Below are 25,782 nucleotides of genomic sequence, written 5' to 3' on the forward strand. Positions count from 1 at the left end.
ATCAGACCAGAGGACATTTCTCCAAAAAGTACGATTTTTGTCCCCATGTGCAGTTGCAAACCGTAGTCTGACTTTTTTATTCTGGTTTTGGAGTAGAGACTTCTTCCTTGCTGAGTGGCCTGTCAGGGTATGTCGATACAGGAATCGTTTTACTGTGGATATAGATACTTTGTACCTGTTTCCTCCAGCATCTTCACAAGGTCCTTTGCTATTGTTCTGGGATTGATTTGCACTTTTTGCACCAAAGTACGTTCATCTCTAGGAGACAGAACGCATCTCCTTCCTGAGCGATATGAAGGATGGGTGGTCCCATGGTGTTTATACTTGCGTACTATTGTTTGTACAGATGAACGTGGTAGGTTCATGCATTTGGAAATTGCTCCCAAGGATGAACCAGACTTGTGGAGGTCTACAATTTTTTTCTGAGCTCTTGGCAGATTTCTTTTGATTTTACCATGATGTCAAGCAAAGAGTCACAGAGTTTGAAGGTAGGCCTTGAAATACATCCACAGGTACACCTCCAATTGACTCAAATGATGTCAATTAGCCTATCAGAAGCTTCTAAAGCCATGACATCATTTTCTGGAATTTTCCAAGCTGTTTAAAGGCACAGTCAACTTAGTGTATGTAAACTTCTGACCCACTGGAATTGTGATACAGGGAATGATAAGTGGAATAATCTGTCTGTAAACAATTGTTGGAAAAATGACTTGTGTCATGCACAAAGTAGATGTCCTAACCGACTTGCCAAAACTATAGTTTGTTAACAAGAAATTTGTGGAGTGGTTGATAAGCAAGTTTAATGACTCCAACCTAAGTGTATGTAAACTTCCGACTTCAACTGCTCATTAAACTTATAGCTGATTGAGTGCGCATAAAGAAATGGTATGACCATAGACATCTCCGGTAATGACATAGCAAGGAAAACTGACCACCCTGGAGCAAATATACAGATTTAGCTCTTCCTTTAAACAACATCAAGACCCAATCATGTGTAAAGGGACGCGGTGGGTAATAGCGGATGTCTTGATGACAAGTCTCCCAGGAATTCATGTGACTGACGGTCCCCTCTCTTGTGCAAAGTGGGAGCCTGCTTAACATAATCGGCTGCATTCGCACTTCATTAAATCACTATACACCCAGCACTAATATGACACTGAATTAATTACAGCTGGGACTATGATATTTCAAGACATGGCACGTCTCCTTACATAATAAACTATACGTTAAGGGGCACAAGGACTGCCAGGAGTGTACAGGGTGTGTATTAAATGGAAGGGATCATATCAGGATGATACCAAGATGTATAAAATACTAGCTTTTTTATATCACTCAACAGGGAATTGAAAAAATCCAGGTGTCATGTCCTACGTTAATTGTACACTGAATAAAAATATAAACGCAACATGTGAAGTGTTGGTCCCATGTTTCGTGAGCAGTAAAAAAATATCCTTTAAATTTTCCATATGCACAAAAGCTTATTTCTCTCAAATATTCAGCACAAATGTATTTACATCCCTGTTAGTGAGCATGTCTCCTTTGCCAAGATAATCCATCCACCTGACAGGTGTGGTATATCAAGAAGCTGATTAAACAGCATGATCATTACACAGGTGCACCTTGTGCTGGGGACAATAAAATAAATAAAAGGCCACTCTAAAACGTTCAGTTTTGTCAAACAACACAATGCCATAGATGTCTCAAGTTTTGAAGGAGTGTGCAATTGGCATGCTGACTGCAGAAATGTCCACCAGAGCTGTTGCCAGATCATTTAATGTTAATTTCTCTACCATAAACCGCCTACAATGTCATTTTGGAGAATTTGGAAGTACGTCCAACTGGTTTCACAGTCATGTGAAATCCATAGATCTGGGCCGAATGAATTTATTTCAATTAACTCATTTCCTTATATGAACTGTAACGCAGTAAAATCTTTGAAACTGTTGCGTTTATATTTTGGTTCAGTATACAGTGCATTCGGAAGGTATTCAAACCCTTTCACTTTTTCCACATTTTGTTACGTTACAGCCTTATTCTAAAATTGATTAAATCTACACACAATACCCCATAATGACAAAGCGAAAACAGGTTTAGACATTTTTGCTAAACTCTTAAAAATAAAAAACAGAAATACCTTATTTACATAAGTATTCAGACCCTTTGCTATGAAACTCAAAATTGAGCGCAGGTGCATCATGTTTCCATTGATCATCCTTGAGAGGTTTCTACAACTTGATTGGAGTCCACCTGTGGTAAATTCATCTGATTGAACATGATTTGGAAAGGCACACACCTGCCTATACAAGATCATGAGAAATAAGATTCTCTGGTCTGATGAAACCAAAATTGAACTCTTTTAGCCTAAATGCCAAGCGCCACGTCTGGAGGAAACCTGGCACCATCCCTATGGTGAAGCATGGTGGTGGCAGCATCATGCTGTGGGGATGTTTTTCAGCGGCAGGGACTGGGAGACTAGTCAAGATCGAGGGAAAGATGAACGGAGCAAAGTACAGAGAGATCCTTGATGAAAACCTGCTCCAGAATGCTCAGGACCTCAGACTGGGGTGAAGGCTCACCTTCCAGGTCAATGACCCTAAGCACACAGCCAAGACAACGCAGGAGTGGCTTCGGGACAAGTCTCTGAGTGTTCTTGAGTGGCCCAGCCAGAGCACGGAGTTGAACCCAATCTAACATTTCTGGAGAGAGCTGAAAATAGCTGTGCAGCGACGCTCCCCATCCAACCTGACAGAGCTTGAGAGGATCTGCAGAGAAGGATGGGAGAAACTCCCCACATACAGGTGTGCCAAGCTTGTAACATAATACCAAAGAAGACTCAAGGCTGTAATCTCTGCCAAAGGTGCTTCAACAAAGTACTGAGTAAAGGGTCTGTGATATGATATTCATTTTAATTCATTTTAATAAATTAACAAAAATGTCTAAAAACCTGTTTTTGCTTTGTCATTATGGGGTATTGTGTGTAGATTGATGAGGGGGGAAATGATTTAATCCATTTTAGAAGAAGGCTGTAACGTAACAAAATGTGGAAAAAGTGAAGGTGTCTGTATACTTTCCGAATGCACTGTATATCTTTATCTCCTTATATTACACTGTAAGATTATTGAGAATACAATACCATTTAAAACAACAACCTGGGGAATAGCTACAGGGGAGAAGAGGGGGACCAAATGGAAGCTGGGGATGATTAGATCCTCATTGTAGCATGAGTTGCGAAATTCACCAAGAATATCAGTGTACGAATCCTAGTAAGTCACACTGAGCCAGCCTAACAACATACAATCAGGAGGCAGTTTGAAACCCACCTAGGCGAGATGTCACAGCCCTGTCTCATGAAGGCGCCGAGGGAGAACCAGAGACTGTTGAATATCCCAAACTCGTTGGTAGACTCATTAGTCTGGATCTGGCCATCCTCGTACTCCTCTGTGTGCCACTCATATGGGCTGAATCGACTGACCAGGAAGAGCACAACGCTCACACCAATGTAGGCAAACACGATACACATCCAGATTTCATAGGCCAGAGGGTCCAGGAAGGAGAAGACCCCAGGTTTTGACTTTTGGGGCTTCTTGATCATGATGGAAATACCCAGTGACATAAAGGGCTTGGAGAAGTCTATTACTTCTTCTCGGACGAGGGTGATGGTCAACGGTGCCACAGCTATATCGGCTTTCTGGGGGAGGAGAGAGAGAAAGAGCTTGTTATAAAGAGTTATATGTTATAAAGAGCTGCTGTTGTTGTTCTAGGGAAACCGGGTGGGCATTAGTAGTGTTTAAAGGGAACTACTGGGGATGTTCGTATACAGCAAGTTATTGGATTTGATCAACGTTACAAGGTCCATGCATCTCTTTTCTTACCCCATAGACAAGCTCTCCCACCATTCCGTTCCAGATCTTGGTCTCAGCGTCTCGGGCGCCATATTTTCCATCCCCCACAATTTTCAGCTGGTATTTGAAGCCGCAGTGCTTGGCTATCTCAGCAGCCAGATCTACACAATAGCCCTCGTATCTTTCATTGTCTAAAAAAAGGTCAGCATTCTTCTTGAGCATTACATATGGGGCTTCCTGAGGGAGAAAACCAAACATATTGTTCAGTCCAGTAGGCGTGCCTTTAGCCTTTACATCATGGTATACATGCTAGCTGTATACATTTAGAGGCTTTTCACTGAATGAATGAACAGCTCATAAATAGACGTAGACTACTATGGGTTTGTTTGTGTATGTACAGTGTCCATATTAGAACTGCATCAGTGTCAATATGGATACAGTAAGACAATAAAAACATGATTCTATGGATTAACAATTGCTAAGTATTGATTTTCAATTCAATTGCTGTGAATTAAAGAGTCAGTAGGTATGAATAGAGTCAATGATAACTCATTACCAAGATTGTGGTCACAATGACAGTTTTGTTTTCCATTCCTGTTGTGTCATTCGGAAACACGTCTGATTTTGTGACAGCCATTTTGTCAACTTCGTTCCAATATCCAATCTGTGGAGAAAATAATGAATAGTGAATGAGCAATTCCATAATGTCATGAGACGGTAGACAGCGTTGTTGTTTCAGATGAGTGTAAACATACAGTTATGAATATAACTATTGTTCCCTGAAGGAGCAAACGAGGTATAACATACTATGGGGAGTCTTAAATCACGCCAATCTGAAAGCAATCTGAAATCACGCCCAACAGGTCAATGGAGGCCGAGCCCACCCTTGGAAGCCTTCCTGGCTATAATATCGGGGCTCGCATACATTTCCTCAATTCCGTACTGCTCTTCAGCGAGCTCAAACCCCCTGACGGTGCGGGGCCAAAATATGTTGTACCTCGTTCCCTCCTTCAGGAAACAGTATTTATATTCCTAACTGTACCTTCCCTTTCAGTCGATCACTCTGTATAACATTCTATGGGGACATACAATCACGCCCCAAGCCTGCTCAGAGGGTACCAAACTAGAAGGTCCACGGCAGCCACAGCACACACAGGTTTCACCAGCTCAAGAACAATACTTACCTTGCGAGCCTGAAATGTCCATACTAGTACAAAGAACCGCAAGTCCAAAATAACAGAACCCCTGTCATGACTTGGTAAAGCGCAGATACGCACGGCATAGGATTGACCAGAGTAAACGAACCACAGCAGCCTGAAGCTCAAACCCACAGAAAACCTGCAGTAACCTGGAAACTGTGTACTGGCGCACTGCCACGGCAGTCCAAGGCTCAAAGCCACAGGAAACTGCCTAACATCAACCCCAGTCCATACCAGTTCCAAAAAGTGTCACACCGAGACCCAAGGAGTCTGGAATGCCAGAAAACACACAAGGAACCGCAAGTCCAAAACAACAGGGCATCTGTTGTGTCTTGATCATGCGCATTCGCGCACAGCCCCATCGATGAACCATGGCAGTCCAAGGCTCAAACCCGCAGGGAAACTGTGGTAACGAGGATAAATACGCAACATGTGCACTGCCTAACACCTGCTCCCAGACCCAGCCATAAGAATATCAGGAATTTGGTGTTGCATAACTGTTAACCAAACAAATATATTCTTATTTTATATATTTAATTATTTGTAAACTCAGGTTCCATTTATCATGCGCTGACTGTATAGTTATAATCACGTTTGAGCGTAAACCCCTAGTCGTCAAATTCAACCTTTCAGGGGCCAAACCCACATTTACATTTACATTTAAGTCATTTAGCAGACGCTCTTATCCAGAGCGACTTACAAGTGCATACATTCATACTTTTTTTTTTTTTTTTTTCAGTTTTTCCAGTTTGACACAGTTCCATATCTCCGTGTCAAATTGTCCTGTGCGCCTGGGACAATAGACCCCGATGACACAGAACCCTCTAGGGGCCCCCCAACAGGCAGATGATCTACCCGGGAACCAGGGTTGTCTGGTCCAACGGGGAGCCACCAGACCCTCCTAATGGACCCTCTCCACGGTGGCCTGAATCCAGTCTACCAGAGGAACACATAGAGCAGGGTCCAAGGCCAATGATAGACCAAAGCATCCATTCCCAACGGAGCACACAGATCCCTCACTGAGAAGAACAGACGACAATGTCAGTTTTCTTGCGATGCGTAAGATCTACGTCGACGCTGCCGAACAGGTCCCATATCTGGGCCACCACCGAGGGGTGCAGTCTCCATTCCGTAGAGATAAGCCTCCCCTGGAAAGTAGATCTGCAACCACATTGAGAGATCTGGGAAGATACTTCGCCCGGAGCGACAATAAATTCTCACTGCTTTATACAAGCAGATAACAGGCCAGGTTTAGGAGAGAGACCGTCCCCCCACCTGCCTATCGATGTACGCCACCGCTGTCCTGTTGTCGGACCTTACCAACTCATGCTTGCCCTCCAACATCGGAAGGAAAGCCTCAGCGCTAGCAACGTCGGGGAAACCCTGAGCAAACAATGGCAGTGGCGAGATGCATCCAGACACGTAGCAATCATCCAGCGCTGAAACAGACACATCGACAGAAGTCCCAGAGGCACCACAGCTATCATAGAGGCCATCAGACCCAACAACCGCAAGCATAAGGGAAAAGACACTGAGTGTCCCAGTTGAAACTGTGCCAAACAGAGCCGGAATGCGACCCTACTCTGTTGGGACAAAAAAATAGATTTTCAGAACCGAATCAGAACAAGACCCAGAAAACTGAATGCGCTGAACCGGAGTCAATAACTTCTCTTGTGATTCACTATGCACCCCAGAGACTGAATATGGGAAACCAACATGGAGCTGGAGCTCCACCTGTTCCCTCAACTCAGCTACCTCATATAGTCACATGAAAATATGCATCCTTCAGATCTATGGACATAAACTTATTGCTGGGATGCATCCATTGCAATAGCCGGCAAAGTGTGAGCATGTTGAATTTGCAAACCTTGAAATCCTGGATTGGACACAAAGTTCCATCACTCTTGTGAACTAAGAAGTAGTCTGGGTTGGCGCCCCCCCTTGGTTTGTGCTGTGGTGGAGATCTTTGTGGGCTATACTCGGCCTTGTCTCAGGATTGTAAGTTGGTGGTTGAAGATATCCCTCTAGTGGTGCGGGAGCTGTGCTTTGGCAAAGTGGGTGGGGTTATATCCTTCCTGTTTGGCCCTGTCCGGGGGTATCATCGGATGGGGCCACAGTGTCTCCTGACCCCTCCTGTCTCAGCCTCCAGTATTTATGCTGCAGTAGTTTATGTGTCGGGGGGCTAGGGTCAGTTGGTTATATCTGGAGTACTTCTCCTGTCTTATCCAGTGTCCTGTGTGAATTTAAGTATGCTCTCTCTAATTCTCTCCTTCTCTCTTTCTTTCTCTCTCTCGGAGGACCTGAGCCCGAGGACCATACGTCAGGACTACCGGGCATGATGACTCCTTGCTGTCCCCAGTCCACCTGGTCTTGCTGCTATTCCAGTTTCAACTGTTCTGCCTGCGGTTATGGAACCCCTACCTGTCCCAGACCTGCTGTTTTCAACTCTTAATGATCGGCTATGAAAAGCCAACTGACATTTATTCCTGATTATTATTTGACCATGCTTGTCACTTATGAACATTTTGAACATCTTGGCCATGTTCTGTTATAATCTCCACCCGGCACAGCCAGAAGAGGACTGGCCACCCCTCATAGCCTGGTTCCTCTCTAGGTTTCTTCCTAGGTTTTGAACTTTCTAGGGAGTTTTTCCTAGCCACCGTGCTTCTACACCTGCATTGCTTGCTGTTTGGGGTTTTAGGCTGGGTTTCTGTACAGCACTTCGAGATATTAGCTGATGTACGAAGGGCTATATAAAATAAACTTGATTTGAAGTACCGGCTGTACCAACTGCTCGGTACTTCTGATGCAGGGACCTCTAATTAACTTATCCTCTGCAGCAGAGGCAACTCTAGGTCTTTCCTTCCTGTGGCGGTCCTCATGAGAGCCAGTTTCATCATAGCGCTTGATGGTTTTTGCGACTGCACTTGAAAAACGTAAAGTTCTTGAACTTTTCCACATTGACTGACCTTCATGTCCTAAAGTAATGATGGACTGTCATTTCTCTTTGCTGATCTTGCCATTAATATGGTCTTTTACCAACTAGCCCTTCTGTATACCACCCCTACCTTGTCACAGCACAATTGATTGGCTCAAACGCATTAAGAAGGAAAGAAATTCCACAAATGAACTTTTAACAAGGCACACCTATTAATTGAAATGCATTCCAGGTTACTACCTGGTGAAGCTGGTTGAGAGAATGCCAAGAGTGTGCAAAGCTGTCATGAAGGCAAAGGGTGGCTACTTTGAAGAATCTAAAATATATTTTGATTTGTTTAACACTTTTTTGGTTACTACATGATTCCATATATGTTTTTTCATAGTTTTGATGTCTTCACTATTATTCTACAATGTAGAAAATAGTAAAAATTAAGAAAAACACTTGAATGAGTAGGTGTGTCCAAACTTTTGACTGGTACTGTGTATATAGATAAATAAAATCATGGTGTACAAGACATCATGATTGTTGCCTGTCTGAGTGGACTAATCCATTGTGGAGGCCGTGGGGATGGCACATTCCATCACTCGAAGACATGCTACTGAAATTGTATATGGTTATATTAAGTAGGAACAATGGTGCAACACTAATAAAAATAATATTATTCTATAACAGATGCACTTTCTCCCGCATTGGATTGTAATGATATGCGCTGAGAGTCAGGAAGCAAGTTCAGGGAGTGAATACATTTAATTAATTAATTAAACAAACATGTAACACAAACAGCGCACTGACATGGAACAGAAACAGATACAATGACGACTGGGGAAGAAACCAAAGGGAGTGACATAAAGGGCAGGTAATCAAGGAGGTGATGGAGTCCAGGTGAATGTCATAATACACTATTAGGCGCTACGATGGTGACAGGTGTGCGCCATGACAAGAAGACTGGTGACCTAGAGGACGGAGAGGGAGCACCGTAACAGGATAGCAGTCGCTGTCCGTGGTTCTGAAACACATCAGTGCGCTGTTTAATTGGCGCCTTTTCCTAGACCATGTTGCTATGTGCATAAAGGTCATGTTAACCAGCATATTGGTGTTGAAAACAATGTGGTGGGGGCAGCAGCGGAGTTAGGAGATGAGAAAACAGTCATTGCCTAGATTGTCTAAGAAAAGTGAGGAGAGCGGAATCCCCAACTTAATTAGGCCTATAATCAATAGTCTAACTGTTAAATGTGCCAGGCTTTATAAATCTTCCATACACATCTACAGAAATAAAACAGATCCTGCTTCTGTTGCCTTTGACTGTTTGTTTAATAGCCTACTGATTCCGTGAGCACCAAGCCTCTGTGAGCACCAACCACATGTCAGATAAACCATTTCAAAAATGTAATAAAGGCTTTACACTTTTTTCTCTCGTTAGAAGAGCCTCTCTTGTATTATTTCTCATTTATTTAGTGTGGTTTACACTGTTCCAAATTGCCAGGAAAAATATATTTATGATAATAATAGCTCCATTTTTTCTTGATCTCCTTATATTTATTATTACTATTATTGTTATGATCATCATTATTATAAGAATAAGTAATAGCATTATTATTAGTAGGCTTAGTATAGCAGCCTTGTATAACCACCATCGTGCTGTGGGCTTGGAGCACTTCCTGTTTAGTCTTAATACATAACTTAGGCCTATATTTCAATACTTATATATAAGCTACAGTACTGTATCAATCAATTATTCATTCATTCATTCATTCCTGTCAACACACAGCATACGAGTCATTCCTGATTTGAAATGCAATTAAGCATTTTAGTTTTTAAATAAAATAGCAACTCGACCCTTGAATAATTAGCGTAAACAATAAATAAACCGTTCAATTTTGGAAATTGCTTTCACAAATGAATGCGACTGGTTTTGGTCTTTGCTGTAATAAAGGCTTCACAAGATGTTTTAAATAATAATTACAGACTCTCTAGTACACTTAATTGATTTAGTGTTGTTTACATTGTTCCAAACCGTTAGAGAAATTAGATTGTAATCTAACAGCACCTGTTTGGCAAACATAATATGCACACAGCGCTTGCTCCTTACTTTATTTTTCTTGATCTCCAGTATTTTCCACAACTTGACCTCCCCTTGACCTCCTGAGCAACCAGTAAAAATTCCCCCGTTTCAAGTTTATTTGTCACGTCCTCTGCATACGTTTTGCTGTCAGATGTGTTAGTGTTCTGAGTTTGTTAAAACCAATTTACTGATGTGATTATGATATTCTATAGTTCTATATTGGTCACGTGCATGCAATGCATACATGTGTCACGTAAAGAGAGCTAGGGTTGAGGGAATAGGGAATAGGGAATGTTTTTCCTAAACAAATTAGGGATATCGGTAACAGAACTTTTCAGTCAGAATTGGATGTAATTATGTTGCAGCTTCAGCAACAAGGACAGCGCGATAAACACTTGAAGTTCTGTGGTGGTCACTGCAGCAGGGAAGAGAGAGAGACAATTGATGCTCTTCACACAGTCACTCGCTGTCATTTTTTTTAGCACAGCGCAGCAAGTCTGAGCCCAACCAGGCACAATCAAATCAAATGCAGTCAGACTCCCTTTAGTCATTTGTGTCTTAATTATTTAATCAATCAGTGTACTTAAAGCATCAGACGTGCTCACTGAATGTAGTTGATTTAATTAAAACACATAAGATGAGTCTATATATGGAAAATACACGTTTGAAAAGTTTAACCAATCGATTGGTCGAAAGAACATAACAATTGTTTTTGGTCGGCTCTAGTAATTTTCATTATGAAACCACATGCCCTAGGGCTTGGTCTGAGGTTGAAACTGAGCTAGTTAGCCTTTTTGAACTTACTCTTACCACTGACCATCTTACTCAAGTAAGGAGGCACTGGCTACACAAGCAGAGCAGAAAGTGGTGGGTTTTTAGCAAACACAAATCCTAACCAAGTAAGGAAACATTAGCTAGACAAGCAGAGCAGAAAGTAGTTCGTTTTTAGCAAACACAAAAAACGATCAAGACCCAAAACTCGCAACATCTAGGGGGACCCACTAACAGACACCTAAGTCAGATCTGAATCTCGGAGACTTCGTGTGACTGAAAAGTTAGTAAATTGCGTGAAATGTTCTTCCTTCAGGCGAGCTGAAGAGCGAAGAATTTTGAAAATGGATGACAGCCCTGGTATTGTAGCCAGTAAGGCGGGGCTTCCGAGGGTGGGCTCGGCATCCATTGGCCCGTTGGGCATGATTTCAGTTCTCTTCAGGTGAATAGGATTGGTCGTTGACTTCCCATAGTATGTCATAACGAATGAACAACTGAAAAGGAACTGACTGAAGCATCTACACAGCCACATGTTAAGAACTCTCATTTCTTCTTGTTTTTTGGGGGGGTTCAGTGCTGATGTGCTGTTGTCTTGTTCAATCGCAGACCAACACATTTAAGACTGTCTGATATATTATGCAACCTTGATCTATTGAGACATGTTCTAGCCATATTCATATTCAGAAACACTAGCATACCTTCACAGGACCATTATTCTTCAGCTCCATGATATTAACAGAGTAGTTTACTCGTTTGCCATGTTGATCGAACTGAATATTCCCTGTGAGACCGTCCACACGAACCTAGAAGGACACAAAACCACAGCGGCAGAATGGCAAGACGCCACCATTAAATACCTCAGTCATAGACCAATTTACTTTTCCCACACAGATCTGGATTCACATTGCCTCGTCAAAGCTTTGAAGCCAATGCTCAGGGTAGAAATCCTGAGAGTGTGTGGGAAGACTATTGTCAATGCTAGCTCAGGGGAGAATGTGTGTGTGTGTGTGTGTGTATGTTTTTGTCTGTCCTTATACTTCAGTCTCTGTGTCTGTGGTAGAGCCAGCCAGCCGTTGCCACGGCAACCCCATGCTGTCACCTGTTTGAGCGCTCGTTCAATCTCCACTCCCTGCGCCCAGGGCACGGCGGGGTTAGCCAGACAGTCGCCGTTGTTGCCCTTTCTGGCGATGTCAATGCGCTGCTTGTGCAGGTAGCGGAAGGCCTCCGTCATCACCTGCACCGCGTCGTAGGTCAACGCAGACGTGTACTGCAATAGAACAGAAGGGGAAGAGTGTGTAAGTGTGTGGGGATGAAATGGCGACACAAGGGAGGGGAAGGAAGAGTTAGTGTGTTTCTGAGAGGGGTTGTGAGGACGTTAGTGTGCTTGTCTGTGTGTGTGCAAGCGGCTGTGTGCCTGGGTCTGCACACGCACAGTACGTGTGAGGGAGAATAGGGGCAAAACATTTTGAAGCCGCAGCCACGTCACAGCTCCCGGGGATGGAGAAGAGCTAGCTGAGTGCCTCTCAACTAAACACCCATGTGGATGTCTACTCACCCTAATCTTACTGTCGGCACCAGGGTACTCCTTCTCCTCCAGAGCCTCCCACCTCTGGTCAAATTTGGAAACCAACGGGTCATCGAAATCCACAATCTGGAAACCTGAGACGTTGGCTCCTCCATATTGGATTTTGGAGAGGTCCCCATCCACAAAACCCTGAAATTAAAACAAGGGAATCGAAGCACAGACATGAAATGGAAATGTTTGCTGTCATACAAATGTCAGCTAAAAGACAAAACGGGAATGGAATTATTACCCAAAGCTAACTTATTGGGCAATACATAAGAGATTCAATTGGAAGACAATCACTCTGGCTTCTCAATGTCTCATCGCTATGCAGTTAGCTTAATAAATTATTTTAGTCACTATGTTCTCCCTGAGATTCCAATTCCACGGCTGATTTGTGAAAACTCACCAAATTTGCAATGATGTAGTGGTAGCCTTTCACATGTCTGCCAATGGTGATAACCTGGGGACAAGATCAGATTGGTAAACAGAACAGATCATATATGAAACCATCATGACATGGAAACCAAACAAGACAGTCTCCAAGTAATCATATTCCGTATGCTACAGTAGTCATGAGTGTTATTCTTATAGGCTTTATTTACAGTCACGAACACCTGCCACCTGCCAGTGCTATCACATGTCAGTAACGAACCAAAACAGGAAGCCCATTTCAGTAATTACCTCAAAAGCCATTCCACTAACTACCTCAAATGACACACCTGCAGCTAATCCCACCACATGAGTGACACCTCCACTCAGAAAGCCAGTTACATAAAGAGATTTAAATAATAATTTGAATAAAAATGCATTGTACGTGACTTCCTTTGGCAGAAAACTGTGACCGGGTTTGATTATGTTTCTCTCAGATAAAACCTTTAGCATGCAGCAGCGAGGGGAATACGCATTGATTTCAGTGTTTTGTGAAACACACATCTGCTTGCCTTAAAAACTAATCGATGTACTCTCCCACGGGCCAGGGATGATTTATAAATAACCCGTTTATGTAAATCTCTGTGGCCTTTAATTCCACTTTTGTTGCAGTCTAATTTAACAATTAAGGGGATTGTTGCAAGACAGTCCACTTGGGGGGTAGGTGTGAAATGTTTGCAGGCAAGGATGACACTCACCCACACAGGCAAACACACACCACCAAGATATCAATTGCTGAATTACACACACTCATCATTGCCGTCATCATAAGCTCAGTCATAGCAGAATAGCTGTTCAATATAACACTGCTCTAACATCAGGGCCCGCACAAACTACCAGAGGATTGAGTTTTTATGTTTACCTGTTCCATAATGTCTTTGACTTTGTCCTGTTCACAGTCCAGGATTACCCGTCTCTCCTTCTTGTTCTCCAGGTCCTGGAAGAGGGAGCGGTAGGCTTCGTCTTTCCTCTCGTCCTTCAGGTTGCCCACATTGATGGCGGTCACCTGCCACTTCCTTTCTGCAGCCGTGTCCAGCACCACCTGCAGTGTGGTCAGACCTGGACAGACAAGAGGGTCATGTTCATTAGGCACGAAACTGACAAAACAACTCTGAACTGAGTGAAACGAGAAGACACAATCTGAACATCTCCAATAAGAAATTATTGTCTTTGTTTTCTGTCACAAAAACATTTTCCTATGGTGTGTTCTAATGAAGCTGACCCAGGATAGGACACACTTAGGATTAGCCATAGTACATCTGAGACTAGGGATCCTTATAGTGTTTTAAATTCATTCAAATAGATACAGTGCATTCGGAAAGTATTTAGACCCTTCGACATTTTCCACATTTCTATACGTTGCAGCCTTATTCTAAAATGTATTAAATTTAAAAAAAAACATCTCCAGCAAATACACACACAATACCCAATAATGAAAAATAAAAACAGGTTTTTACATATTTTTGCACATTTATTAAAATTAAATAACAGAAATACCTTATTTACATAAGTATTCAGAACCTTTGCTATGAGACTCGAAATTGAGCTCAGGTGCATCCTGTTTCCATTGATCATCCTTGAGATGTTTCTACAACTTGATTGGAGACCACCTGTGGTAAATTCAATTGAATGGACATGATTAGGAAAGGCACACATCTGTCTATATAAGGTCCCACAGTTGACAGTACGTCAGATTTAAAACCAAGCCATGAGGTCAAAGGAATTGTCCGTAGAGCTCTGAGACATGATTATGTCGAGGCACAGATCTGGGGAAGGGTACCAAAACATTTCTGCACCATTGAAGGTCCTCAAGAACACAGTAGCCTCCGTCATTCTTAAATGGAAAAAGTTTGGAACCACCAAGACTCTTCCCAGAGCTGGCCGCCTGGCCAAACTGAGCAATCGGGGGAGAAGGGTTTTGGTCAGGGAGGTGACCAAGAACCCAATGGTCAGTCTGACAGAGCTCTAGAGTTCCTCTGTGGAGATGGAAGAACCTTCCAGAAGGACAACCATATCTGCAGCACTCCACCAATCAGGCCTTTATGGTAGAGTGGCCAGACAGAAACCACTCCTTAGTAAAAGGCACATGTCAGCACGCTTGGAGTTTGCCAAAAGGCACATAAAGACTCACAGACCATGAGAAACAAGATTCTCTGGTTTGATGAAACCAAAATCGAACTCTTTGGCCTGAATATCAAGCATCACTTCTGGAAGAATCCTGGCACCATCCCTACGGTGAAGCATGGTGGTGGCAGCATCATGCTGTGGGAAGGTTTTCAGCGGCAGGGACTCGGAGACTAGTCAGGATCGAGGGAAAGATGAATGGAGCAAAGTACAGAGATATCTTTAATGAAAATCTGCTCCAGAGCGCTCAGGACCTCAGACTGGGGTGAAGGTTCACCTCACAACAGGACAACAACCCTAAGCACACAGCCAAGACAATGCAGGAGTGGCTTCGGGACAAGTTTCTGAGTGTCCTTGAGTGGCCCAGCCAGAGCCCGGAATTGAACCCGATCTAACATCTCTGGAGAGACCTGAAAATAGCTGTGCAGCGACACTCCCCATCCAACCTGACAGAGCTTGAGAGGATCTGCAGAGAATAATGGGAGAAACTTCCAAATACAGGTGTGCCAAGCTTGTAGTGTCATACCTAAGAAGACTCGAGGCTGTAATCGCTGCCAAAGGAGCTTCAACAAAGTACTCAGGAAAGGGGCTGAATACTTATGTAAATGTGATATTTCAGTTTACATTTTTTTTATACATTTACAAAAATGTATAAAATCATGTTTTTGCTTTGACATTATTTTGTGTGTAGATTTTTTTTTTTTTTTTTTACCCTTATTTTACCAGGTAAGTTGACTGAGAACACATTCTCATTTAAAGCAAAGACCTGGGGAATAGGAGTGGGGATGAATTGTAAACTGGGGATGATTAGGTGACCGTGATGGTATGAGGGCCAGATTGGGAATTTAGCCAAGACACCAGGGTTAATTAACATGCCTACTCTTACAATAAGTGCCATGGGATCTTTAGTGACCACAAAGAGTCAGGAAACCCATTTATAACGTCCCATCCAAAAGACAACACCCTACACAGGACAATGTCCCCAATCACTGCCCTGGGATATTACTTTTTTTAGACCAGAAGAAAGGGTGCTTTCGACTGGCCCTCCAACACCACTTCCAGCAGCATCTGGTCTCCCATCCAGGGACTGACCAGGACCAACCCTGCTTAGCTTCAGAAGAAGCTAGCCAGCAGTGGAATGCAGGGTGGTATGCTGCAGGCCATTAATGAGGGACATAAAAAAAAAAAAAAATCTTTAGAAAAAGGCTGTAACCTAATAAAATGTGGAAAAGGGGTCTGAATAATTTCCGAAGGCACTGTATATATAAGTTACATTACCACCATGATTCTAAATCTTCTTTTGTTTCGTACCAATCTACACACAATACCCCAAAATTAGAAAGCAAACACAGGTTTTTAGAAAGTTTTGCAAATGTATTAAAAATAAACTGAAATATCACATTTTACATAAATATTAAGACCCTTTACTCATTACTTTGTTGAAGTACCTTTGGAAAAGATTACAGCCTCGAGTCTTCTTTGGTGTTTATGAAGGTGAGATGGGGGGGGCTTTGTGAAGATAGAAAATCGAGCAAACGTTTTTCCTCAGAATACACTGCAAGTCATGATTACTGTAGGGTCATTATGACTCAGTTAAGGTTGACTGTTTCTCCGATGCCCATTAAAATAAGATAATTTGAATTTTTTCAGATTTAAGCTCCGCTCAACATGCGCTTCGGGCGATGCGAGGCGATGAGAGAATGCCGTTTATTGCTCAGTATGGTAAGTTGTTAGACCGATGCGTTGGGTAGAATGGAAATATACAGGATTCAGAAAACATCTTCACAGAGTGGAATGGATTTGATTCGTCCTTCGTGATGCATGTTTATTGCATGTTCTGACTCAAAGAAGGGTACTCAACATTGCATGCGAGAAGCATTTTCATGCATTATGGTTTTAGAAAAGACTTGTATCTTCCTGGGATAGTTAGGAATAACCACACCACACCATACCACCAGCTTTACCATAAATTGATACCGTTCTACCATCAAACACATACACTATATATAGACAAAATTATGTAGACACTCCTTAAAATTTGTGGATTTGGCTATTTCAGCCACACCCATTGCTGACAGGTGTATAAAATCAAGCACACAGCCATGCAATCTCCATAGACAAACATTGGCAGTAGAATGGTCTTACTGAAGAGCCCAGGGACTTTCAACGCGGCACCGGCATAGGATACCATCTTTAGAACAAATGAATCCGTCAAGTATATATTAAACACACATTCCCTAGCTCATTTAGAAACATTCAAAGCAAAACAAACTCAATAAATGGATTGACACGCTCCATTGATAATGAATGCTACAGAAGCCTCTTGGAATTCCCTTTGGTTGGAACGGAACACTTCAATCAAGAGAGAGAAATTCAAAGCCAACATAATGTAATAAGTCATAAGCAATCTTGGGAGTCACACAAATATTACATTTTCAATAACAAATATCAGAGGTTCGTCTTTGAATGCACAATGCATAAAGCGTAAACAACATGACAGTACTCATGTAGCATAAAAATCGTTATAGACGGGATGATATAATCTTATACTGACCACATACCTGACCACATACAGTACCACACTCTTGGCATTCGATAGGCCATCCCATCTGGTTTGCGCTTAGTGGGACTATCATTTGTTTTTCAACAGGACAATGACCTAACACACATCCAGGCTGGAGTGCTGCATCAGATGACCTGGCCTCCACAATCACCCGACCTCAACCCAATTGAGATGGTTTGGGATGAGTTGGACCGCAGAGTGAAGGAAAAGCAGCCAACAAGTGCTCAGTATATGTGGGAACTCCTTCAAGACTGTTGGAAAAGCATTCCAGGTGAAGCTGGTTGAGAGAATGCCAAGAGTGTGCAAAGCTGTCATCAAGGCAAAGGGTGGCTACTTTGAAGAATCTAAAATATATTTTGACATGTTTAACACTTTGGGTTACTACTTTGATTCCATGTGTGTTATTTCATAGTTTTGATGTCTTCACTATTATTCTACAATGTAGAAAATAGTTTTTAAAAAATATAGAAAAACCCTTGAATGAGTAGGTGTGTCCAAACTTTTGACTGGTACTGTAAGTCAAGTATTGGGTCGATAATGATGGTATTTTCCCCTTTGTTTTACATGTTTGCAGCTCTACTGTCTTCACACTTTCACTGTTTTTAGACATTAGGGTATCCATTTCCTTCTTTCTCCTCAAACCCTGGCCTGTATTGATATTAATAATGGACACAGATCATCCAATAGTATATCTCTATGTAACATACTGTAAGTGAAGTTGAAACACCATACGATACTGGTAATCAACATTTCTGTGAAAATGTTCCTATCATTCCAAATCGTCACAGCCTTGTATGCCATCACCAACTAAGAAAAACAATAGACCAATGGAGTTTCTCCTTCATGTTTCATTTCCCAAACAGTTTGGGCACGTCTAGCTGAGCAGATGTCCCATGGAGCCTCCCTCCATCATGGTGGGTAGCTGGTGGCTGACAGGCGGGCTGTGGAGACAGCTAGCACCCTCGGAGAGAAGGGGGGTGAGGCTGAAGGACAGTCAGAATCTGTCAGAGAAGCTCTCTCAACCACAAAACATACAGACACATCCAGAACCTCTCTCTAGAGTCTAGACTAATTCAATATTCAATCCATTGTAAATAGAGGCAACCACGCTGTGAGTTCAGTCAGAATATAAAATGCTGTATTCAAGGTGTGCACCTATACTTGCAGTACCTCTCTCTCTCTCAACTAAAGCTCCAATTCAAACAATTGCAGATAGAGATAAAGTGCACCGCGGGTTCATTTTGAATGTTAAAGTAATTCTGTATCGGAGGTGTTGACCTTATTGTTTCTCATCAACGTGGTTTGGTGACATACTCTGTACAGTTTTTTTTTTAAACGCCATTTTATTGTTGAGCTCGGGGCCTATCATATCCCATCCGTTTGAACAATGGTGAAAAGTGTTTCACAAAACAAGACAACTAACCTTAATTTAACCAATCTAATTAATTTAATTTTGATAAAGGGTGGGTTAATACCCCAGGCAACCATAGGGAGATAGGAAACAAAATCTACAATGACAAAGCCATGTCATCACAAAACACTTCAGTGAGAGGATTATCCCCAACTTCCAAAGAATGCCAGTTGTAGCTTTATCCAAATAGAAATGGGGTGGATTACATCTTTGTTGTACAATCTGTGTAAATCACGATCAAGGGTTAGTCTTACATTAACAAGTTTGTATATACATCAAGTCAAATCTTTAAATATGTTTTCCAGCTACAGATCTAGGGTGGTATGAGTTCCAAATTGACCCTTATTTAGCCCCTCCTTCCGAAGCAGTAGTATGCACTTCAGTAGATCTGAAGAGATTTAAATCAAATGTTATTTGTTACATGCTTTGTAGACAACAGGTGTAGACTAACAGTGAAATGCTTACTTACAGGTCCTTTTCTAGAGTTAAAGATACACTACATTGTCAAAAGTATGTGCTCGTCGAACATCTAGATGTTGGAACATTGCTGTGGGGCCTTCCATTCAGGCCGAACACCATTAGTGAGGTCAGGTACTGATGTAGGGCGATTAGGCCTGGCTTGCAGTTGGTGCTCCAATTCATCCCTAAGGTGTCCGATTGGCTTGAGGTCAGGGCTCTGTGCAGGCCAGTCAAGTTCTTCCACACCAATCTCGACAAACCATTTCTGTATGGACCTCACTTCGTGCATGGGGACATTGTATGCTCTCGTTGGCTGGCCCTCGCTTCATATTCGTCGCCAAACCCACTGTCTCCATGTCATCTATAAGTCTTTGCTAGGTAAAGCCCCACATTATCTCAGCTCACTGGTCACCATAGCACGCACTCCAGCAGGTATATTTTGCTGGTCACCCCCAAAGCCTATTCCTCCTTTGGCCGCCTTTCCTTCCAGTTCTCTGCTGCCAATGACTGGAACAAATTGCAAAAATTACTGAAGCTGGAGACTCATATCTCCCTCACTAACTTTAAGCATCAGCTGTCAGAGCAGCTCACAGATCACTGCACCTGTACATAGCCCATCTGTAAATAGCCCATCCAACTACCTCATCCCCATATTGTCATTTTATTTTTTTATTGCTCCTTTGCACCCTAGTATCTCTTCTTGCACGTTCATCTTCTGCACATCTATCACTCCAGTGTTTTATTGCTAAATTGTAATTGCAACGCCACTACGGCCTATTTCTTGCCTTACCACCCTAATCCTACCTCATTTGCACACACTGTATATATATAGTTTTCTATTGTATTATTGACTATACGTTTGTTTATTCCATGTGTAACTCTGTGTTGTTGTTTGTATCGCACTACTTTGCTTTATCTTGGCCAGGTCGCAGTTCTAAATGAGAACTTGTTCTCAACTGGCCTACCTGGTTAAATAAAGGTTAAATAAAAAAAATATATATATGTATATATTTTTTTAAATTGTCACGCTGAAACAGGAAAGGGCCTTCCCCAAACTGTTGTCACAAAGTTGGAAGCACAGAATAGTCTAGAATGTCATTGTATGCTGTAGCGTTAAGCTTTCCCTTCACTGGAACTAAGGTGCCTAACCCAAACCATGAAAAACAGCCCCAGACCATTATTCCACCTCCACCAAACTTTACAGTTGGCACTATGCATTGGGGCATGTAGCGTTCTCCTGGCATATGCCAAACCCAGATTCGTACCTCGGACTGCCAGATGGTAAAGCGTGATTCATCACTCCAGAGAACGCGTTTCCACTGTTCCAGAGACCAATGGTGGCGAGCTTTACATCACTCCAGCCAGGGCTTGGCATTGCTTATGGTGATCTTAGCCTTGTGTGCGGCTGCTCGGCCATGGAAACCATGGCTCTTCCTTAAACACACACACGCCAATTCACACACACCAACGAGCCACCACACCAGCACAATCGGTTGCTATGGGTACTGTATGTGTGTGTGGATCTTTCTGACCTAATTAGACATAGCAATGTGATGATGAAATATGCAAAGAGAGCCAGAGAGGGCTCTTCAACCAGGGACTGAAGCATTATAGCATTAGCATTCTCAATAAAACATGCTGTTGAACTTGTTTTCTGTAGCCAACACAAGCACAACATTTTACTTCAACTAGCACTGTAGAATCAGCATCTCCCACATATAACATGTGCTAATTGGACCTTTTGAGACCATAGAGTTTCTCTTGATTCATATAATGTAGTCAATGCTAGTACACATTCCACTCCAACTAACAGTGTAGGATTAGCATCTGCATTCCCAGGTGCTAATTGGACCTTCTGAGACCATGGTATGGTAAACCCTATTCAATGTAGTAAATGCTAGCACACACTCCACTGTAACTAGCATTGTAGCAATAGCATCCTCATTCATCATAGCATATTCTACCGGAACGTCTATGGCTATGGAGATTCTCTTGAGCCCTATTCAATGTAGTCACCGCTAGCACACATTCCACTACAGCTAGCATTGTAGCATTAGCATAACTTTCTTCATAACATCGGACCTTCTGTGGACATGAATATTCATTAGCTCTATTCAATTAAGTCAATGCTGGCACACATTACACTCCAACTTAAAGGGGATACCTAGTCAGTTGTACAACTGAAGGCATTCAACTGAAATGTGTCTTCCACATTTAACCCAACTTCTCAGAATCTGCGGGGGGGGTGCCTTAATCGACATCCACTTCATCAGCGCCTGGGGTACAGTGGGTTAACTGCCTTGTTCAGGTGCAGAACGACAGATGTTTTACCTTGTTGGCTCTGGGATTTGATCCAGCAACCTTTAGGTTTCTGGCCCAACGCTCCTAGCCGCCAGGCTACCTGCCGCCCCAACTAGCATTGTAGCATTTGTATCCTCATTCTCCATCGCATAATGCTGGGCAGCAGCGTATATGCATATTATTATTAGTTTTGGATAGAAAACACTCTGAAGTTTCTAAAACTGTTTGAATGATGTCTGTGAGTATAACAGAACTCATATGGCAGGCAAAAACCTGAGAACAAAATCCAACCAGGAAGTGGGAAATCAGAGGTTTGTAGGTTTTCAACTCATCGCCTATCGAATACACAGTGGGATATGGGTCAGTTTGCACTTCCTATGGCTTCCACTAGATGTCAACAGTCTGTAGAACCTTGTCTGATGCTTCTACTGTGAAGTGGGGCCGAAGGAGACGGCAATGAGTAAGGTCTGAGAGGGAGCTCTGTTCCATCGCACTTCTGAAGTCAATGGAATTCTCCGGTTGGAACATTATTGAAGATTTATGTTAAAAACATCCTAAAGATTGATTCAATACATCGTTTGACATGTTTCTACTGACTGTTACAGAACTTTTTGACATTTCGTCTGCTTTTAGTGAACGCGCTTCATGACTTTGGATTTGTTAACCAAACACGCTAACAAAAGTAGCTATTTGGACAAATTATGGACATTACCGAACAAAACAAACATTTCTTGTGGAAGTGGGAGTCCTGGGAGTGCATTCCGACGAAGATCAGCAAAGGTAAGTGAAGATTTATAATGCTATTTATGACTTTTGTTGACTCCACAATTTGGCGGTTAACTGTATGGCTTCCTTTTGTGGCTGAACACTGTTCTCAGATTATTGAATATTGTGCTATTGCCGTAAAGCTTTTTTGAGATCTGACAGAGTGGTTGCATTAAGAACAAGTATATCTTTAAATCTATGTAAAACATGTATCTTTCATCAAAGTTTATGATGAGTATTTCTGTTATTTGATGTGGCTCTCTGCAATTTCTCCGGATATCTTGGAGGCATTTCTGAACATGTCGCCAATGTAAACTGAGGTTTTTGGATATAAATATGAACCTAAGTGTCCGATTTCAAATAGGCTTTTCAGCGAAAGCACTACAAACGATTATGTTAGGTCACCACAAAACCACAATAACCACAGCCATTTTTTCCAGCTAAAGATAGCTTTCACAAAAACCAGAATAGAGATAAAATGAATCACTAACCTTCGATTATTTTCATCAGATGACACTCATAGGACTTCATGTTACACAATACATGCATGTTTTGTTTGATTAAGTTAATATTTATATAAAAAAATCTGAGTTTACATTGAGGCGTTAGATTCACTAGTTGCAAAAACATCAAGTGACTTTGCATAGCCACATCATTTCAACAGAAATACTCATCATAAATATAGATGATAATACAAGTTATACACATGGAATTATAGATATACCTCTCCTTAATGCAACCGCTGTGTCAGATTTCAAAAAAACTTTACGGAAAAATAAACCATGCAATAATCTGAGACGGAGCTCAGATGAATAGCCAAATTAGCCGCCATGTTGGACTCAACAGAAACCAGAAAATACATGATAAATGTTTCCTTACCTTTGATGAATTCATCAGAATGCAGTCCTAGGAATCCCAGGTCCACAATAAATGCTTGATTTGTTCGTTAATGTCCGTTATTTATGTCAAATTAGCTACTTTCAAATTGTTTACCAAACACCCTAACCAAAGTCTCAAAGCGCGACCACTATAACGTGACGAAATGTCCAAACGTTCCGTTACAGTTAGTAGAAACATGTCAAACGATGTTCTGAATCAATCTTTAGAATGTTGTTAACATACATCTTGAATAACGTTCCAACCGGAGTATTACATCGACTTCAATTGAGAGATGGAACGGAGCTGCCTCTCACGTGAACGCGCGTGTTGAATGGATGGTCACCTCATGGCAGTGATTACTAATTTCTGTCTCCTTCGACCCCCCTTCACATTAGAGTCATCAGACTTAGTTCTATTGACTGTTGACATCTAGTGGAAGCCGTAGGAAGTGAAAACCCATCCATATCTCTCTGTATTTTCAATGAGAGCTTGGTTGAAAATATGGCACCCCCAGAAAAAATCCAAACAGGAAGTGGAACTTCAGGTTTTTGCCTGCCATATGAGTTCTGTTAATCTCACAGACATAATTCAAACAGTTTTAGAAACGTTAGAGTGTTTTCTATCCAATACTAATACTAATAATATGCATATATTAGTAACTGGGACTGAGGAGCAGGCCGTTTACTCTGGGCACCTTTCATCCACGCTACTCAATACTGCCCCTGCAGCCATAAGAAGTTAACAAGAAGTGTATCTTTAAAATAGTGTGAAATACTTGTATGCTTGAGGAATTTTAATTATGAGATTTCTGTTGTTTGAATTTGGCGCCCTGCACTTTCACTGGCTGTTGTCATATCGATCCCGTTAACGGGATTGCAGCCCTAAGAAGTTTTTAAGTGACTAGCCGAGTTAAATAAAGACCGTCTGTGACCATTGAGATTTGAGAGCCCTGTTCAATGTAGTCGATACAACACACATTCCACTACAGCTAGCAATGTAGCATTAGAACCTACTAGCTGCACCTTACACTGCATGAAGTATGAATCAAATTACTTCCAGCATGACTCTAATAGAAACTCTTTCTGACCATTGATGAGGAAAACACCCCCACTAGCAGAGACACTCTTTGCCTAAAGCTTACTCTATGCTTTCCAGTTGAAACTGTAGCTCTCAACCTGTAGTGGAACAGGTTGAGAGCTTCAAATTACTTGGTGTCCACATCACCAACAATCTATCATGGTCCAAACACACCAAGACAGTCGTGAAGAGGGCACGACAAAGCATATTCCCCCTCAGGAGACTGAAAAGATTTGGCATGGGTCCTCAGATCCTCAAAAATTCTACAGCTGCACCATCGAGAGCATCCTGACTGGTTTCATCACTGCCTGGTATGGCAACTACTCGGCATCCCACCGCAAGGCCCTACAGAGGGTAGTGCGTACGGCCCAGTACATCACTGGGGCCAAGCTTCCTGCCATCTAGGACCTCTATACCAGGCGGTGTCTGAAGGCCCTAAAAATGGTCAAAGACTCCAGCCACCCTAGTCATAGACTGTTCTCTCTGCTACCGCAAGGCAAGTGGTACCAGAGTGCCAAGTCTAGGTCCAAGTGGCTTCTAAACAGCTTCTACCCCCAAGCCATAAGACTCCTGAACAGCTAATTAAACGGCTACCAGGACTATTTGCATTGCCCACCCTTACGCTGCTACTATTCTTTGTTTATTATCTGTGCATAGTCACTTTAACTCTACCTTTATGTAGATATGACCTCAATTACCTCAACTAACCGGTACCCCCTGTATATAGCCTCACTACTGTTATTTTACAGCTGCTCTTTAATTATGTTACTTTTATTTTTTACATCTGTCTTTTTTAGTTAACACTTATTTTTCTTAAAACTGCATTGTTGGTTAAGGGCTTGTAAGTACAGTAAGCATTTCACTGTAAGGTCTACTACACCTGTTGTAATAGTCGCATGTGACAAATAACATTTGATTTGATTTGAAACAGTTTGGGCATATATTATGACGACATTTTGTGACGTTTGTGTTTGTATTGGTGATTGGCAGCTTCGGCAATGTTTTCTTGAGTCTAGTCAAAGTTGGGTAGCTGAAATCTACTCCCTTTCATCTGTGATTGGTCTACAGTAGGGATTCTTCAAATAAATGTTTGTCACTCAAAGACAGATGACTACTTTTCATGCACATTTTTTTCACTTCAGAAATACCGCACCAAACATCTTAATTGCACGACTAAAACCTCGTCAGAATCGTCAAAATTAGTTACGGATTTCAGAGTTCTGCTAGGAGCAAACCAAACCTATGTATGCGGACACCTTAAGAGGATCGATGTGAGAAAGTGCAAGAGAGAATATAAGATCATGAAATGAAGGGGGATGAAACATAGTATAGGGAGAGGGGGCGGTGAATGAAATAAACTTAGAAATACAGTAAAGCCTGTATTAGCCAGTG

At 42.1% G+C, this 25,782-nt stretch overlaps 1 protein-coding gene across 2 annotated transcripts in view; it reads right to left on the reverse strand.

The window, feature by feature from the left end:
- Positions 1 to 25,782, reverse strand: part of LOC120061982 (glutamate receptor 2-like) — a 65,046-nt gene that overhangs the window by 6,352 nt on the left and 32,912 nt on the right. For both annotated transcript variants that reach the window (XM_039011769.1, XM_039011770.1), the window contains exons 4-11: positions 13,674 to 13,870; positions 12,789 to 12,842; positions 12,371 to 12,529; positions 11,915 to 12,082; positions 11,514 to 11,618; positions 4,399 to 4,506; positions 3,873 to 4,079; positions 3,321 to 3,688 (exon numbers count right to left, since the gene is read on the reverse strand). In XM_039011769.1, coding sequence (XP_038867697.1) covers positions 3,321 to 3,688; positions 3,873 to 4,079; positions 4,399 to 4,506; positions 11,514 to 11,618; positions 11,915 to 12,082; positions 12,371 to 12,529; positions 12,789 to 12,842; positions 13,674 to 13,870 — 1,366 coding nt within the window. The remainder of the gene's footprint in view (positions 1 to 3,320; positions 3,689 to 3,872; positions 4,080 to 4,398; positions 4,507 to 11,513; positions 11,619 to 11,914; positions 12,083 to 12,370; positions 12,530 to 12,788; positions 12,843 to 13,673; positions 13,871 to 25,782) is intronic.

This window comes from Salvelinus namaycush, chromosome 17 (genome assembly GCF_016432855.1).
Source record: "Salvelinus namaycush isolate Seneca chromosome 17, SaNama_1.0, whole genome shotgun sequence".
Classification (NCBI taxonomy): Eukaryota; Metazoa; Chordata; class Actinopteri; order Salmoniformes; family Salmonidae; genus Salvelinus; species Salvelinus namaycush.